The sequence below is a fragment of the Poeciliopsis prolifica genome, unplaced genomic scaffold (assembly GCF_027474105.1).
Source record: "Poeciliopsis prolifica strain line A6 unplaced genomic scaffold, Auburn_PproV2 SCAFFOLD052, whole genome shotgun sequence".
NCBI lineage: Eukaryota > Metazoa > Chordata > Actinopteri > Cyprinodontiformes > Poeciliidae > Poeciliopsis > Poeciliopsis prolifica.
In genome coordinates, this window is record NW_026562427.1 from 304,563 (window position 1) to 323,028 (window position 18,466).

Sequence of the window (18,466 nt, forward strand, 5' to 3'; positions counted from 1 at the left end):
AAGAGAAACGCAGATTAAGTGAATTCTAGGCTCCCCCATGCCGGGTGTCTGCATTTCACGTTGCAACTGTCAGTTTTGTTTACATGTAATTAAATCGATCTTGTTCCTGTGAGAGCCTTCTTGACAACAGCTGAAAAGGACTGAGAGGTGGCCTATCCTTGACAGCATTGCTGCTTTAAGTTTGCTTTTCATTTGAATGCATTCATCTCAGCACTTTTAGGTCCCAGTGCTGCTTTTGATATAATAGACCACAGCATTTCTTTATTATTTAGCGCATAATGTTGAGATTAAAGGATCAGCACTGCAATAGTTTAAATCCTAATTATACAATGCAGTTTTTACAGTCAGTGTAGCTGACATTTTACCTTCAAAAGCTCATCTATCTATGTTCTTTGGGGGGAGTCTATACTTAAAACCTTTGATAGGCACCCTTTGGGCTTAAGTTAAAGAAGTATGGCTCACACAGCCATGTGGTTGATACATGCTCACTGAAAAGTGTGTGTTATTTTCATTATTTTACTGAAGATGTCAGAAAACCTACAATTATAGAACATTTTGAGATCAGTACATGAAAGCACTGTAGGGGCTCATACTTGTGACTCCTTACCTCTGTTTGAACTCCTCTCTTCCACAAGGGTCTTCTCTGGTCACTGTATCGTGCTAAGAGAGTGAGTTCAGCTGGAGGTCTCAGACAAGGACAAAGCAGTCTAACCCACAGAAGTATTCTGAGTGATTGTGCAAGCAAATCAAACTAACCAGCACTTTCTGGATATGTTTTATTTCCTCCCCTGAGGTTAATGAGTACACTGAGATGGACGGCACTGAAATAATAACTACAAAGCTTTGTCTTGCATAAATATGCATGAAGAAACATTTTAATGTACAATTTTGGTGAGAGGGTTTCATCCATTCATCAAGATTGTGAATGTCAAGTTAATTTTTAACTTTTAAAGATTTATTATAATCATTCTTCTTCCAGGCTTAGAATAATAATATACCAAACAAATATAACTTCTTCTCTCTTTTTTTTTTACATATTGACACAAATACATCCTTACAACTCTTAATTATGTAAATTAAGGGTTGATGTTACCTGATGCATTCCTGGCAACACAGTTTGAACATGTAAATAGGTTTACTGCTCTGTTGGAACACCAAATTGTATGAAAAGTTTCAACCACCAACTTATGTGATTTGAAAAGTTGTAGAATTTTGAGGCACATTTTAAAAAGTTGTTAAATTTATATTAACATTTTCTAGATATACACTAGTGCCACTAGCCCATCAGCATGATGTCCCCACCACCATGCTTAAAGGTTGATACAGTTTGTAAGGTTTAAAAGCCTTACTTTGACATCTCCTCCATTTTTGACTTGTTTGAAATTTTAACCATCTATTCAACCATAATTCTCAAACGAAAGAAAATGTTCCAAGATAAAAGAAATTTGGAACTAAGATGGCATAAGTTTATGAACATACTGGAGCACTTGTCTTACTCTCCTCAATCAGGCAAGGTTTATATGACCATAGGCTGAGAAGGTTTCAGCCAAGGAAAAATATTGCTGCAAATGTAACACTTTAAGTTACACTGATATTTGTTGTGAAGTGTGTGGATAAGCCAAATAACTTATAGAGAAAACTGTTAAAATAGAGATTCAGCTGTTTGGACATGATGATAATAGAGATACTATACATTTTATTTTGTTTTTTTTCTATTTAGGAAGATTGTGCATACTCTCAAACAAAGAAGTGGCAGCATCATCATGCTGCAAATTTTCTGTCCATCCAGTGGATGGACAGAAAATAAATCTCTGAACCATCTTTGAATTCTTCAAATGTTCCACAAATCAACAACCTGACATTTGAAACTTGCTCATATGAAGGTGTTCCTCGCAGAGCTGATCTCAGACAAATTCAAACTTGTTCACCTAATTCTTACTTTTCTAGTTATGGGATGTTGTTTAATGTATGATCACTTTCTCCAGATAGCCAGTTAAATACACTATTTGGTGACATTCAGGCCAATAATTTGACTGCAAACGCAAACCATGTGCACATTAAAATCAATTTTAGCAAACATAAACTGTTTGTGTCATTTTGTATTCCTAATTTTAATCTTCTTATCCAATATAGAATTAAGGTTCTCATTTCACATATTCTGATATGCAAAATATCTATCTCCTTGGGCTCAGCATCCCAGGAGTGGCACAACAAAAACGGGATGATCAAGAGAGAAGGGGAAGTCAGCACTTCTAAAGCACACACAGAGAGAGGGAAAGAGACTGTAGCAGCTGTTAGCAACACAGTCACACTGAGCATAAGCAGCTCTTTTTTAATGAGTAATACTCTTGGACCGTGTGGACAGGAATACACAAAAGGGACTCGCTCCCTTGAGTTTGAAGTAAACATTCAAAATGCTGAGGGCCAACACAAGAGTACAAACTGAGGAGCAAATCTCAAAAAGTGCAGAACAAATCAGACACAGTTAAGAAAAACAAGTCTGTTTCACCCTGTGACACATTGTGTTTGAGGGTACATGCAGGACGCCAACCAGCTCCCTAACTAAGCTATTTTCTGCAGCAGTACAGGATAATCGCATTTCTTATCTCAGTGTACCACTTTGACTTATCTATTCTGACCACAGTGACTCATGCCAGCACAAGTCAATGCAGCTGGTGCAAGTAGCTAAAGTTGGGTTTGCTATCAGCTTATCATTTGGTTGAGAGCCCAAGTGCAGATTAAAAAAAAAAACACACCCAGATATCATCTAGAAGTGGTAGTAGAGCCATTCATCACAGCCGAGTATCCTTGTTCGCTCAACAGCTCGCATACCTTTTTAATGATGCACTGTATGTGTGTACACGTCTGTGGTGTTGTGGAGAGACCAGTGAAGACATGGCTAAACAGCTTTAGGGTGTGCTTTTACATAAATACTAGGTTGCCACACCCACTTATAATGAAACTGACACAAAGTACAAGTCCACCTATACACACTGGGCAGCAAAATAAGCCATGACTCTCAATGCCACACAGCTTCCAAACCTCATGCTTTTAGTCACCTACTGTGTTCACACTATGAAATATTACATGAGGTGTCACCCACAAACTCTGCTTGTAAAGCAAAATATAGCTCAAGGACCAAAAAGAGTTTGGAAATAGGTCACCTGAATTGAACTACAGATGCACGTGAAATAATTTTATGTCATAGGGTCATCAAAGAAAAGAAGTAGCACACTATTTGGAGAAAGGCTTTGTTCTTTATCTGGGCTGCCTAAACACAGCTAAAATAGAGTCAGATGGTGATGCCCACAGTATGCCTTGGCCCCATCCTGGCATCCAGCTTACATAACAACCAACATCACAAGTGTGGGGACATGTGAGATGATCCCTGATAACTGCCAAAGGTGCCTATGATTGCAAGGTTTTCTTAATATTGTGCTTTCCCACTTTTTCAAATATTTATCACTGGGTCCAAGCAGGGGAGTTCAAGAAACCTTTATTTCATGATGAGTCATGCTATCTTTAAATTGATTCTTTATTGGCAATTGTGGCCTTGTCTACAATGATGTGGGCACTCTTGGTGTCTGTTGAAGTAAAGAAAGCTAAGACAAAAAGCAAAGATCTTGATTTATTCTTTTCTCTTTGCTCTGATCTGGGGGAAGATCCCGTTGGATAGGGCCTGCAATGCAGATCCAGAACCAACTGTATGCATGTATTGTACGTATGTATGTCTGAACGGACGGACTGACGGATGCCCCTTGAGAAATCTCCAAGGAAGTTTTACAGTCATTTCCAACTTTTGACACTTTGATATCTGTTTCACAATTTAAAAAATTGCTGAAGAGTCAAGCAGAAGATGTAATACTTGCATCAAATACAACAAACAGGGTATTCATTAAAACACTAGAGATTACAACAAGCTAAGTGCCATGTTTTAGTCAAGTCTCAGACACCCAGGCTCTGTTGTTCTGCTTGTGAACAAATTGTGTCTTAAGTCATGATCTAATAACTTTCTAAAAGATTTATGCTGACTGGGATCTTCTCTGAAGTCACAGAGCTCCAATCTGGGAATGACAACACATCAGAGTTGATTGAGCTCCAGTTGCAAGCTGGAAAAACAGTGCAGTTTGGCAAATGCTGTGATTATAACTACAGTAGAAACTCTTTCCTTTTTATGCAGTCAAACATTAAAAGAACATATTCATAAATAACATTTGTACAGCTCTATCTGTGCTGCTGGTTTACAGAGAAACAGTGAGAAGTGTTACTCAATAATTTATATCTTAAATTTTTCAGTGAATAATGAACTAATTTTTTTACATCTATTTTCAAGTGGGAGCTTGAAATAATCAAATTCCAGAGTTTAAAAAGAATGCAGTGCAACTCATAGGTTTGAAAAAACAAATAATTGTTAGGTAAAACAATTCTGTTTTTCAGCGCTTTATTTCCTCCGGAACTGGTATAAGTGAATTTACCTGGAAATCTTCATATCAAAGTCACGAACCAGAATGTACGTGAAGGAAAGAACTACAAGCAAACATATCTGGAGTATCATTCTGAGCTATTTATCAAAACAAATAAAGGAATGACAAAATGGAAACAATAGAGTGAAACGTTTTACATTGTTATGGAAGAGGTTTATGGCATAGATCACTTAAATATGTTAAAATACTTCAGTTTTCTGCTTGGTAGAGCATCAGGCTTTATTTCCAAAAAGATAATAAAAAGCACCAAGCTCTTTGTTCAGCTACTCAACTATCTATCACTCTTGATCTGAAATTATGTTTGTGGGCCTATGGGAAGCAACTGTAAATAGATTTAGAAAGTTATTTGAAATGTCAGCGGGGGACATGTTTCTATTACCAAAAGCACAAATAATTCAGACATTTGTTTTGTGTCGTCAACATTGCAGTTTTAAAACTTCATTAATAAGAACCAGCATAATGAAATCCCAGCCTGTCAGCTTCAGAACCTTGCTGCTTTGTCAGGGTAAACAAAACAAAAAAAAGGACTTTGGCCATTGGCTATTGTGTTTCAGTCAATCTGCTACTATTCAGGAGAGATCTTTCACAGTGGAGTTTGATCGGTAACCTCTCTCTGTATTTGGAAAAGGAAAAGGATACTTCACACTTTAGGGCCGATATTGTGCAAGTCCACCAAAATGTAAAAAGAATACATTAATTAATTCACTTAAAATCAGTATAATAATATAATCCGCATATTTTTTCCAGATCAAAAACCCACTGAGCCTTCTCAGACTTTCAGAGTTCCCAGAACCTGCAAGTGTGTTCATGCTGTGCATGCGTGCCTGTGTGTGAATGTGGTTGCCCACAGTGGTGTGCTGCAGTCCGCTCCCTGCTGTAGCTGAGTAAACTACATGGACATTAGCGGGCGCAGCGGCGCAACCACCGACCCGGAGGAGGGGGATTGAAGCGGCGTGCGCGCGTGGAGAACTGCTCGATTAGCGTCTGTGTGACGAAGTGTGAAAAAAAAAAAAGAAAGAAGAAGAAGAAAAAAAAGAAGCTCGGTGTTTTAAATCTCGAGTCCGCGGCAGCCGGTTTTGCAGCTGTTGAAGCGGCGGAGATTAGGAGCGAACTCAGTAAGTGTTCGTCCGCGCGTCGTGATTGAGTGTTCGCGAGCCCTGAGAGAGAGAGAAAGAGAGGGAGAGAGGGGGAGAAAGAGGAAAAAGCTCGGCGGGAATGGCTTCATCTCCGTGCGGCAACAGTAACTTTGATTCCGGCCTGGAGATCAAAACTCGCTCCGTGGAGCAGACGCTTGTTCCCCTGGTGTCGCAGGTGAGTATTTTTCGGAAGCTTTGTAACTTTTCCCACTGCTGTTCTGAGGGGATGAAATGAGGCCACCTTCTCGTGTTTACCGGGTTGTGTCCGGACTGCGTGCTTCCCTTCTGGTGCGGCGTTTAAACGCAGCTCCGACACTTTGGATGATCTCAGTTGTGTCACTGGAAATAGCCAATTCACATTAGCGAGAATCTTACGTTCTCTCGGTGAACTTGTTGGTTACGTTCACAATTTTTACAGAGTATTGAATGTTTTTTTTGTTTGTTTTTACTTTTATATGAAACACAACAGGACCCACGTATTACTTTAAAACGGCTCTCAATAAAGCAATTCAGTGCATTTCCAGACAGCCAAGAGGATTAGGTTCATAATTCCCTCTTTGCAAAAGTTTACTCTTTTTTTTCTGAGCCCCGGACTCAGTTTGGGAATAACGTGTCAAAGTCCAGAAGAGTATCCTAGAAGTTCCTGGTCCGGAGGTGAGCCGTGATTTCCCACATGCTGTGTTCGACAATAAACACGCGAAATGGAAAAACCCACTTCAATTTGTGCTTAGCAACTCTTCTGTACTGCCTGCCAATGGAACTTGGGTCAATTAGTTTCATCATAATGCACACAGACAGTTGCATTTGTTAAATTTGTACAGCTTACACCTGTAAGAGGTTTCCTTTGCTTTCATTTCAGAAAAAGAGCCAGTCATTTTGTGTATTTGTTTTCACTTTAACAAGGACACATGATGCAAAAACAATGCACAGTAACCCAATCGGTTTACTAGAGGTTTCCGTGCCCTTATTGCAAGGGATTACTTGTTTACCTCCAAGCTGACCTGAGATACAATCGTAAAAGTTCTGTCTCAAAAATGTCCCGACAGTTTATGGGAATGCTATTTTCTGAACCTTTAATTTGTCGTCCTGTTACACAGGAGCTGTTAATTATTTAAATAAATAGAATACCATTCCCTAAACAACCGTAAAACATTTGGACTTTAGCTTTATAGCAGACACTCCGACAAGAAATGCCTTAAATGTCCCATTTGTGTTCCTTGCATTATGAAGGAGCATTGGTTTTTGTATAAATAACAGTGCACTGCCAGCAGAATGATGATTTAGAGCTTTATAGTAAACTGCAGTGAGGTATTTGAGATGGGAGTTTTTTGTTCAGTTTTTTTTATAAAAAAAAACTAAATTGAACTGAATTGGTTTTTAATTGATTGATTAAGACAGTAGAAGGCGTCTTTGTTCTTGGCGCATCTTAGCCTTTGCAACCAACTGATTTGAATTCATGCAAATGAATTCAAAACTATTTCTTCAGTAGAAGTGATGAACAGATGATGCTTCATTGATTTACTGTCACTTTTTGTTGCAACAGGTGGGAGAGGGGCATCATTGTGTGACTCCTCCTCCAAATTGGTTCCAGTCTTCTAAATAGTCCTAAGTAATAAGAGGCAGGTTGAGCCGGGCTGGAGGAGAGAATCACTTTCTTTTGGAACTAGAGGGAAGCTAATAGAGAAATGTAGTGAATTAAAAAGAGGGAATTGTTTAAAACTCCAGAGTTTAGTTTGATTCGTGAATTTTAAACACTGAAAACACAACACATCAATGATGATAAAATGTTGGATTAGCATCAGAATAACATAATCTGACTGTCCCTGATATTCTCAGTTTATTTTGAAGTTATTCTTAATGGAGGTTTAGTAGATCAGTGCACCAATTACAGCTCAATCACAGGTGATGATTTTCTCCTGAATTTATTAACTCCATTTCCAATTAGGTTCTTTAGCAATTTCAGTTTTTTAAGATCTCCAGGTGTCAATAAATCTTAATCTAAGAGCTCTGTCCAACTCTTAATCAGTTGTTGGTGTGCAGGTGGGGGATCCAGAGATAAGGAGTGTCCACACAGCACATTTGGTAATTTAAAATGACATTAGGTGGTGATATTAGTTCATCTATTGCAGGTATGCTTGGATAAATAAAATAAGTTGTGGTCTTAATTGTCCCAAAAACATGGGATAAAAAACTGGAAAGATTAAATATTAACTGGATGAGACTTTCATAATGCTGGTGCTCTCTGACTCAGCCCTGGTTGGTGGAAGAGGAAACCAGCACTTTTATAGAACAGTTGAGAACTGGCTATAGCACTAACACTGATTAGGAACTGAAATCTCTTTGGTGAAAAATAGACTCTGGTCACACTTATTGTACCGTGTTATACATCTCATTGAAAGGACTTTAATGTGTAGGAATGGTATGATAAAACATTTTCTAAACTGTTTCAATAACTTTTAGAACGTTTGAAAACCTTGATTCCGGTAACGGGCCCAAACCGAGAACAACTGTGTTTCACGAAGTTGGGGGAAAAGAAACACTAATCCTTTGAATGCCTTTCTGTGTAGAAGGCTAAAGGGACAAAGACATGTAAAAGCCCTGTTGTTCTCAGTGAAAGACTGGCAGAGAAAGAGAGGCACCTCACTGTTGGGCATACAGAGTGGGTGGAAGAATGGTGGGCATGCAAGAGGTGTCCATGAGACTGTCATCCCCTCACCACCTCCCATCTCTTGTCTGCTTTCCCAAATAGCTTCCTCCCTCTCATTGCTCTGGCTCATTTGAGAGATAAGGTCATCCAGTGCTGAATGGATGTGTTGGTTATCAGAAAAGCACATCTGTTAAAGGGGTGTGCTTTCAGTGTAGGATGTTCCTTTAGGCTTTCAGTCATTTATAAAACGAGAAACGCTAAAGAAAGCTAAAAGGGAATTAAGAGCAGGACCTGGTGAAGTTATAGATGGAGTTACAGTTCATAAAGAAGCCTGCCATGATGTTATACAGACATTTAAACTCCTTCCTGCTGTGGTAGGCTGGCTCAGCTTTGGCGAACAGCAAAGAGAAATGTGTTGTACGCTGCAGTGACATTCAGCATATCACCGTCCTGTTGAATAGTGGGCCTCAAGGACAATCTTCGCAATTTTCCTTTTTCTGTTCGCATTGTGAGACGTGTCGCCATAGCGACAGAGCTTTCGAATGCTCAAAGTAATTACCTTTTCAAAGACTATCAACTTCAAAAATTGTTAACTATTGTTAGAGTGATGGCATCAGTTGCTGTTGTTAGAAAGTTTTTCACATGTTGCAGTTAAATCAATTTGTGCCAAGTGTACCAAGTGATTAAGCAATTAAAAAATAGACTGTCTAGCTGAAAACGTCAACTGTCCTTAGATACAAAAATTGCTCGAATCGCAGCTATTGAGAAACGATTACTTGTTGGAGGCGTGGTCTGCAACACAGTCAGTGTCAAAAGGGTTAAGCAGCAGACTGCAGGCTAGCGAGTTGAAATAAATAACTTAAATGTTGTTGTTTATAAAATGATTTGGGTTGTTTTATCTTTTTGGTTGGATTTTTGACTGTACACCATAATACAGTAAATTTGTGTTTTTTGTTTTTTTTTCCTCAAGCTCATACTGTGAAAATTGCACACTCGCTGAAGCAGAGTGTGAATCACATATTGCAAATTGGGCACAACACATGTCCCTATACCCTTTATATTGAAGCTCACACATAAAACAACTAGTTTAAAGGAAAAAAACATATATTTAGTAGTGAAATTTACACATACTTTATTCTACCTATTCTACTAACTAACCCCTTAGTTAGTAGAATAATTGTTTAGTGGCATTTTTGAGAAACTATTACATTTGAGGTGATTTTATTAAATTATTATACTAAAGTTGGACAAAATCATGATGTGGGCACCATGTTGCAATCTTCCAAAGCAACACCAAATGTTATTGAGTTTGTCGATTTATGCAACATATATGTTGTATAAGTCAATGTATGACTAGCGAGAAGGAAAAAATCTTCTCCCCTCCCTGTCTTGTTGATGTGCCCAAGCCTCAGTTATCAGCTTCACTCCCACCAGGCTGTAATTACAGGCCTGGGAGTGTCCCCGCCTTGCACTTTTCTTGCATACACACTCACAGCTCTCTGTCCCACCCACGTCTTTCTTTTCATGCCTGCGTGTTCACCTGTCATACTGATTCGTGGTTTGTACATTTTAGGGAAGGGTGCGACATGTCAGCGTCATTTACAAAGTTTTCTTTTAGTCGTAGTTCCCTGTTTATTAATATTTGTAATAGACTTCCTGGCCCTTTTCTGTCATTTTGAGTCTTTTTCTTTCCATAGATTCTTTTCAAGACACAATTACCTTTTCATGCAGTTTTCAAAGCTGCTTTTCTCAGCAAGAAAGTTTTTTTTTTTTCTTCCAGATGTGCGTTCCTTTACTTCCAGCCTCAGATTCGCTTTAAAAACTTGATGAAGCAAATTAATTGCTCTGGTGGTGGTCAGAAATGCACTGGGCACCACACAGAGAGAAGTGGAAGGAAACAAGCACGTCTGCAGATCTGTGCGTGTGTCCTACCTGTGATGTGGTTGCACAACAGTTGAAAGCAATTAGCAGTAATATGATGTGTATTTTCCTTGAGATCTGACCCCTGTTTTCATGTGATGGTTGGTTACTAGCAGCTTTGATTTTGTTTTGTTTTTAATTGAGTCATGCTTCCCTAATAAAAGCCTGGGTGCAGACATGGTGATGTTTCTTGGACGCATTTAAAATAAAAAAAGCGTGGGAATTCATAGTTGCACAGGAATAATATCTAAGGCTTTGATCAGTTCAGTGCACATTTAAATACGTGTGACAATTAAGCCTTGTGGTTACACAGCCCTCTTGTCTCCATCATTTTTCTTCAGGACTAAGCATGGAGATTTGCTGTTATAATTGGGCCGGGAAAATCCGTTCTCTGTCCAAGTCTGTTAGCATCGACTTTGCTGTGCTTCCGGGGATTCTGTAGCACATGCAGTATTGCTTTCCAATGTGCTAAAGAGGGCAGTGGGTGAAAAGAAGGGGCAGTTTTGCAGTTTTGTACGTTTCTTTTTCACTCAAACAGAAGTTCAGTTGCATATTTTTCACCCAAATAAGAACTCGGTAGGAAGTTTTGCACTAATCCGCCTACTGAAAAAAGAAGACTTAGAACAAAAGTTGTGTATAATTGCTCTTTGTAAGTAAAATGATACTGAATCTTTATGGGGGTTGGGGGAGAAAGTGTGGCTTGCTTTTGTATTTATCACCCCTCAGTTAAAAACAACAATTATGTAGTTATGTAATACTTTGAATCGATCTAACAAAAAAATATCCCATCAAAATACTCTGAAGCTGTTGGTTTCAGCAAGACAAAGATTTACTAAATAATTTGCACAGCACTGTACTTCTGTCATAATATCCCTAGCCCTGTGGCACAGTGACATGACAAATTTCCAGGTAGAGCTAAAGTTGATTTTTATACCCAGGCACAGAGGCAGCACTGTAGCCATGAGCTATAACAGATCCTCTTCCTTGAGCCTCATGACGATAATGAAGACAAATGAGGCCCTGGAATGAAAGGATTACAGTGTGTGTGTGTGTGTGTGCACTCACAAACCAAAACGTACTAATCCCATGGTAATATGGGGCACAATAAACCTTCATTGTATGTATTAGAACCTATGGGAAAAGGAAGAGAGCTTCCATAGTTTTTATCTATGCGCTTGTAGTACGGAGTCAACTATGGCAGTTTTGTTGAACTGATATTTAATCTCAAATGCTGATAATACTGAAACTATGTACAGCTGTAAGCCAAGCCAATTCACACCTATACAGTACATCAGCTGGTCTGTTTTTAGGCACTACTTGAGAGCAGATGTATCTTCCATATTTTTTTTTTTATGCAAACAAATGCAATTTTTTCATCTCTGCTGTTTGCAAGAAACAACTATAAGTCTTGTGTGAGTCCAATCTAGCAAAGCAGCATGCTATTAAACTAGCATCGCTCTGTTCTCAAAACAAAATAAAAAAAATTCAGCAGCCCAACTGTGATCACACTGACATGCTTTATTGCCACTTGGTTAATAGTATTTATTTTTATTTATGCTATTAGCTTATGTAACATGGGTGACGCATATTAGCTGCTGGTTGCTTGGAGTAAAAAAGGCAGTTAAAAAACCTCTCCTAATGTGTGCTCAAGATAACTAGCATAGCTGTTTTTAATTGGTTGTTTTGTCAGACTTCAGTTCAGAGCAGGGGAGCTCACACTTGTTCAGCCTGCGAGCTACTTATTACACAACCAAGTCAAAATTATCTATAAAAATGCAAAAATTTTAATTAATCATAAATGTTTATTATTTAAAATGGCTGAAAAATGTTTGAGTTTGTAATTTTGACATAGAATGTGTTAGGAGCCTTGTGCCTAATCAAACCTGATTATATCTACAGTTAGATCAGTAATTAAAATTGAAAACAACTTAAAATGTGACAAACAAAGTCAGACCAGGATCCAAGTTGATCTTGATTAGGATGTTAGGGGGCATTTTAGGAAACTGTTGAGTTTTAGATTGGGCTTCTGCAATAAAAACACACCTTTACCAGGGTTGCCAATAAATATGGAGGGAAATGTTTATCATATGACTATTCAAGTGTCAACAGTGCTTTTCACATCCATCCTCTAACTTGAGAGATTTTATTGTAGTTTCTTCTTTCCTACTCCAAGTTTAAACATTAATTTATTCAACTGTTGAATAACCTGAGATTTTTGAAAATAGGATTAGGATTAAAGTCCATCTTATTGCTGCTTTTGTAAAAGTGGGACCATTCGCTAGCTAATGAAAACTCAGATTTATTTTCTATCTTTGATTTTTTTTTTTCTTCCCATTTTTCCTTAATTGCCCACGTTACATAAGCTTTCCCCTATGCAGGGGGAAGCTTGAATGACCAGGGTTAACCTTTGTCGGCTATCTTGAAAGCTTCTCACTATTGGTATCATGGGAGTCACTGCAAAGCTCTGTTTTCTTTAAGTGCCTATAACAGGGTCTGGCTGAGATGTTGAAGCATTTACCTTTCATCAGATAATTTACTTCCAGTTAAAAAAAACTGTATTCTTTTAAAGCACTTGATTGAATGACTGCACATAGCCCCTGAATAACCCCGTAAAAGGAAATCGATCTTTAAGAGTCACAAGAGAGTTAGCAAGATTGCTTAAAAAGCTCTGACAGATTCTGCTATTTAGGTTATTCAAAAGATTGAAGAGACAACGTTGTTTTTTAATTGTTTCAGTGAAAAACTCTTCACAAAGGTGTATACCTATTCACTAAAGGCTGATTAAGTATTGATTAAACAACTGGAATGACCTGTACTCACTGGCTTGAGGGGTGTTAACTCTTTGTTTAGTGAAATGCTTGTGTTTTGGCCCATAGTCATATTGACTCTTTGTCTGAATTTGTACAGTTTCTTTTAGACACTGAAATCCACCCTATTACTGTCTCTGTAGAGATATCTGGCCCATTACCAGCTTGTATTTACAGTATATTGTTTTTTTATGATGATGAGATATCTCATAAGTGGGAGAGCGCAGATGGAGAGCTCAACCAGCAGTTATATGGTGTCTAACGTAGCATGATGTTTAGCATCTGTGCTGGAGCGCCAGGAGTAGACTGAAACAGATGCAAACACACTGCTCAGAAGTAAAACAAGGTTCAATTTCACTCCGGCCAGTTTATTTGGTCCACATTTTAATTTCTTTTTTAAAACAAAAGCAAATCAGAAAATGTCTTGGCAGCAACTCCTTTAATTTCAGTGTTTTAATTGAGAGGAAGATGACTTGCTGAAGTTGCTTCCGGAAGGGACGGCCCTAGTTTTTTAGAAACTATTGTTCTCGTGACATTTTTTACATACAACCTCAAATGTTTTGCAGAGAATGGTCCAAAAAAAAGGAGAAAATCAAATGTGCAGTGTGTGGACTAAAATGCCTTGTTGATGTAAAAAAAAAAAAAAAAATCAGACATGATCGGGCAGATTGGTTTAAGATGACAACAGGGCAACAAATTCTCAAAATTTAAAGTATGAAAAACACCAAATCTAAATGCACAATACTTGTATTAAAAGGTTTACGAAAAGTAGACAATAACAAGCCGCAAAAACATTGTCTTGTCTGATGGGTTTTGATTTCACCAGCGACAGTCAGGTGGCAGGGTCACAAATGTGGTGAACATATATTTATATCTTGCATGATATGAAGAATTTTAAACTTATGATTACGTTATTCCACACTGAGCAGCTCTCTGATATCACACGACACGTCCGCTGCTTGACATGCTGCTGTTTGGAGTTTGCGAGGTCTGGCCTTCGCTGAGGTAGTTATGAAAATCCACAAAAGCAGTCTATCAATCAAATCACTGTTGTGCAGTATAGATCTTGGCAATTGTTGTACTGCCTTTATGGAAGTTGTGAAAAATGGGGAGATCTCCTAATGAAAACAAATCTGGCTTGGGTGGACTGAGGCAGGACTGGTTGAAGCCCCTCCAGTTCTGCCTCGGGAAAAGAGTGTCAGCCAATCCTTGTTGCTCTCCATGTCCATCCCTGTAAACCACAGTGTACCCATGCTCTGATGATTATGTCCAGCAGGAAAATGTACTTTCAAAATGGTTTCTTGAATATGACAAAGAGCCGTCCACAGACTGTTGTAGAACAGCCTCCACAGCCACCAGTTCTCATTTAAATAGGGAAGATTTGGGATGCGGAAAGGTAGAGCTGCATCATGGATATTTTTCTGACATCTTGTTGCTACAGGAAATCATGAAGTTTTGAAGGCACAATAGGGTCCAGTTTGTGGTTCAAGATGGTTTTAATGGCACATAAATGTATTGCAAATAAGTTAAGGTTTCGTTTTAGTGCATAGCAAAAAAAATTACATATTGTTTTCTTAGCAGAAATTTTGATTTTCGAACCGTTGAGTGGAATATCAACTGGGCCTGATTCTCAGGGTATCATTACCATGCGTTAAAGTCTAATACTTTCATGACATTCACACAAAAAAAATATAAATAGAAAAGGGTAGGGCATATAACTGAACTCAACTCCAAAAATAATAGAATAAAATAAATTGTTTTCAAAATATCTCTTTTTCTCTGTTGTTTATAGAGTTAGATACCAAGCCGATATAGACTTAGTAGTCAGACTGTCTGTCTGAAAGGGCCATCTGCAGCTGACGCACAGACATGCTGCATGTAACTTCCCCACCGTAGCATATATTTCCAAATTGTTGAATCTCTGTGGTAAAAAAGGTGTTGACAACTCTTTTTTTGCTACACCTGTACAGCAACTTGTCCCTGCATATAGACAGACACTTTATTCTCATTAACAATAGAAGCAATTGAAACTGGAGGAATCTAATGATGTTACTTCACAATCATACGGATACCTGAGTCATGCCTGTATTTTCCTAATGCAAAAGACCTTTCTTTTTTTTTTTTTTTCTGGGACACTCCATAACATACTCCACTAAATCATAATATAGAAAATAAAACATTTTGTGGACGTAGACAAATAAGGAAGAAAAGGCCACTCACTGAAATTGGAGGGGACTGTGCACGGCATATTCTTACCCTCTGCTGCCTGGACAACCCCAGGTAAACACATTTCTTTGGCAGGCAGCTGTTCGTCTCCCACTGCTTTCCTGTTCATGCTCTCTTTGCTCAGCACAATGATGATTCTGGTGTCGGGAACATTAAATGGACCAGAATACGCTGGGAATTGGTGGAAAATGCTTTACGAAACTGTATTACCTCCATCTATGATATTAGTAAAAAACTTATGTCTGCTTTGATAATAAATGTTATATTAATTTTAAAAATAAAATGGCCTTTTAGGATCATACAAAGCAGAAATATTTAATTTCACCCTGAGGCTATCCCATGTGTCCTCTTTGTCTCCTCCAGAAACATGGTGAACGTTGCCACCGGGGAATTTTCTATGTGTTAATTGCTTTCTTCAAGTATCTTTGAACTTCTCCCCTCTTCATAATAGATTTTTTTGAAGAAATGAAGTTTGACATGCCAGAACAAAGACAGTGTGAAGGACACAGAGCTGAGAATACCAAACATTTTCTTCTCTAGCTTAGATATTTGGAAATTGCAATGGTACATTTTTCAGTTGAGTCAAGCTTTACTTTTTAACATATCTGTACTGCCATTGCAAATGATTCCCCAGCTATTCAGATGTTTTGCTTTTATGTAAGCTTTTTTAGTAATGTACCAGTAGATCAGGCTGTGATAGAAACTGGCAAATTTTTCTCTTGATTGGCTTTGACCAGAGAGGCAAATCAAATATGATTTTTATTTAATTCATTATTGAAAAAAAAAACATAATTAAAAACCCATGTCTTCAATAAATATGCAAAGGAAAACTTGCATGTTCATTTAATATAAAAATTAGCAATGCCACTTTGAGAGTATAGATTCCAATAATCATTATTTCATCCATCGTTGATGGAAAAAATTGCACCACACGTTTGATCATTTGGGGGCCACTTCCGACCTTGTGTAATAACTATCATTTTCATTGAGAGCATTGTTAAGAAGCTGTAGAGGAATCTTTCAGTTCTTGAGGTGACTTTAGGAAGAAGCTGGTAGGACGTATCGGGATGCAAGATGCTGCAGTGCCTCTTTTGTATGCCTTCTGTCCCTCCTGTGTTCCTCTGCTCAATTTCCTGAGTTTGTTTTCCTGTCACACACATCTTACAATCTTGCTCTTTGGTTTTGTCTTTAGCCTTAGTTTCTCTCCTTCACTCCACAAACCCCCGCCACACCCCACCTCTGCTTTTAATCTCAACTTCACCAGAGTCCCCTGTCCCCGTATCCCATGATTAATTATGCGTCCCGGCGAAACCTTAGCCAGGGGCTACAGGTTTGCTCAGAGCTCAGCTCAGCTTTACATTTTCTCTTTGAATCAGTTCCCTTTTCTACATCACTGTAAACTGAGACACAATCCTAAGCCCTGCACCTATTCTTCAGCAGGAGAAACATGAATTATGTGGAGAAAAAGATATATATATATATATTTCATCTCTCGCCCATTTCCGTCTTGTTCCAGTAGCCCATTTGTCATCAAGGTGCTCTGGTTCCCCAACACCTGACGCAGACCTTGTTTGGCCGGGCGACGTCTGAGCCGGCATGTTACACAACTTAGTATCTCTCATGGTATGAGGTAGGCAGTAGCTTGAAGGGTCTTGCCTAAGGACCCAGACTGGATTCGAACCCTGCCCTCTCGGGTGATATACTGATGCCTTATGTATTGAGCTATTCAGTCAGCTGTGAGAACCACTGTCCAGGACGAAACAACTAAGATCCATAAATACATCAGGGACAAAGCCTCAACAGACAATGTGCTCAGTGAATGTCTCAGACAACAGGGAACGGAGGTTGAGGTGCCAGAGATACCATCATGGGAGGACAAGCCCCTACATGGGATGTACCACCAGCAAATAACCCAAGTGGCTGATATCAGTAAATCCTACCAATGGCTGGAAAAAGCTGGACTCAAGGACAGCACAGAGGTCCTCATCCTGGCCGCCCAGGAACAGGCCCTAAACACCAGAGCAATAGAGGCCCAGATCTACCACACCAGACAAGACCCAAGGTGTAGGTTGTGCAAGGAGGCCCCTGAGACAGTCCAGCACATCACAGCAGGGTGCAAGATACTGGCAGGGAAAGCGTACATGGAGCGACATAACCAAGTGGCAGGCATAGTGTACAGAAACATCTGTGCAGAATATGGACTGGAAACCCCGAGATCAAAGTGGGAAACACCCCCAAAGGTGGTGGAGAACGCCAGAGCTAAGATCCTGTGGGACTTCCAGATCCAGACAGACAAAATGGTAATGGCGAACCAACCAGACATTGTCGTAGTGGATAAACATCAGAGGAACGCCGTTGTGGTAGATGTAGCAATACCAAGTGATTGCAACATCAGGAAAAAGGAGCACGAGAAACTGGAGAAATACCAGGGCCTCAGGGAAGAACTGGAGAGGGCCTGGAAGGTGAAGACCATAGTGGTGCCTGTGGTCATCGGGCCCTCGGGGCAGTAACCCCCAAACTGGAGCAGTGGCTACAACAGATCCCATGAACAACATCAGACATCTCAGTCCAGAAATGTGCAGTCCTTGGCACAGCCAAGATACTGCGCAGAACCCTCAAGCTCCCAGGCCTCTGGTAGAGGACCCGAGCTCAGAGGATAAGAACCACCCGCGGTGGGTGAGAAGGAATTTTATATATATATATATATATATATATATATATATATATATATATATATATATATATATAAAGCAGATTTACATGTCCCCTCTTTGACAGAGTGTACCCAGAACTGATCACAATGGTGGTATTCTTAAGATCTTCTTGTATGATCGTCACATATCTTCAGGGGAATCGTGTTATAAAGCTAACACAGTCCTCAGAACACACTTGTAAGGAAAGAGGATCTTAAACATTGTGAAAAGACTTCACACCAAAATTGAAACAATGATTTCTAACATGCCACTGTAAAGATTACAGAGATGTGGGACTCTGAACAAATCTGTTTTTTCACTGAAAGACTTTGTAGAAGGAGTGGGATTTAAAGTTGTCATTATGTTCTCAGGCTGCTTTAAAGATTGAGACACAGTGGCTGCTCATAGCCAGTGATGATTTTTTTAACGCAATTGTCTCATTACAACCACAAATATAACTCATTTTTTATTGGGATTTTATGCGATAGACCCATGCTCAGTACAGAATAACAGTAAAATGGAAGAAAAACAATACATAGTTTTAACATTTTGT

General features: G+C 39.0%; 1 protein-coding gene across 3 annotated transcripts in view; it reads left to right on the forward strand.

The window, feature by feature from the left end:
• The first annotated feature begins 5,332 nt into the window (after window positions 1-5,332).
• Window positions 5,333-18,466, forward strand: part of ctnnal1 (catenin (cadherin-associated protein), alpha-like 1) — a 56,875-nt gene continuing 43,741 nt past the window's right edge. For 2 of the 3 annotated variants that reach the window (XM_055058953.1, XM_055058954.1), the window contains exon 1: window positions 5,333-5,795. In XM_055058953.1, the coding sequence (XP_054914928.1) occupies window positions 5,700-5,795 (96 nt within the window). In that variant the 5' untranslated portion in view covers window positions 5,333-5,699. The remainder of the gene's footprint in view (window positions 5,796-18,466) is intronic. The other variant, XM_055058955.1, reaches the window with a different exon arrangement.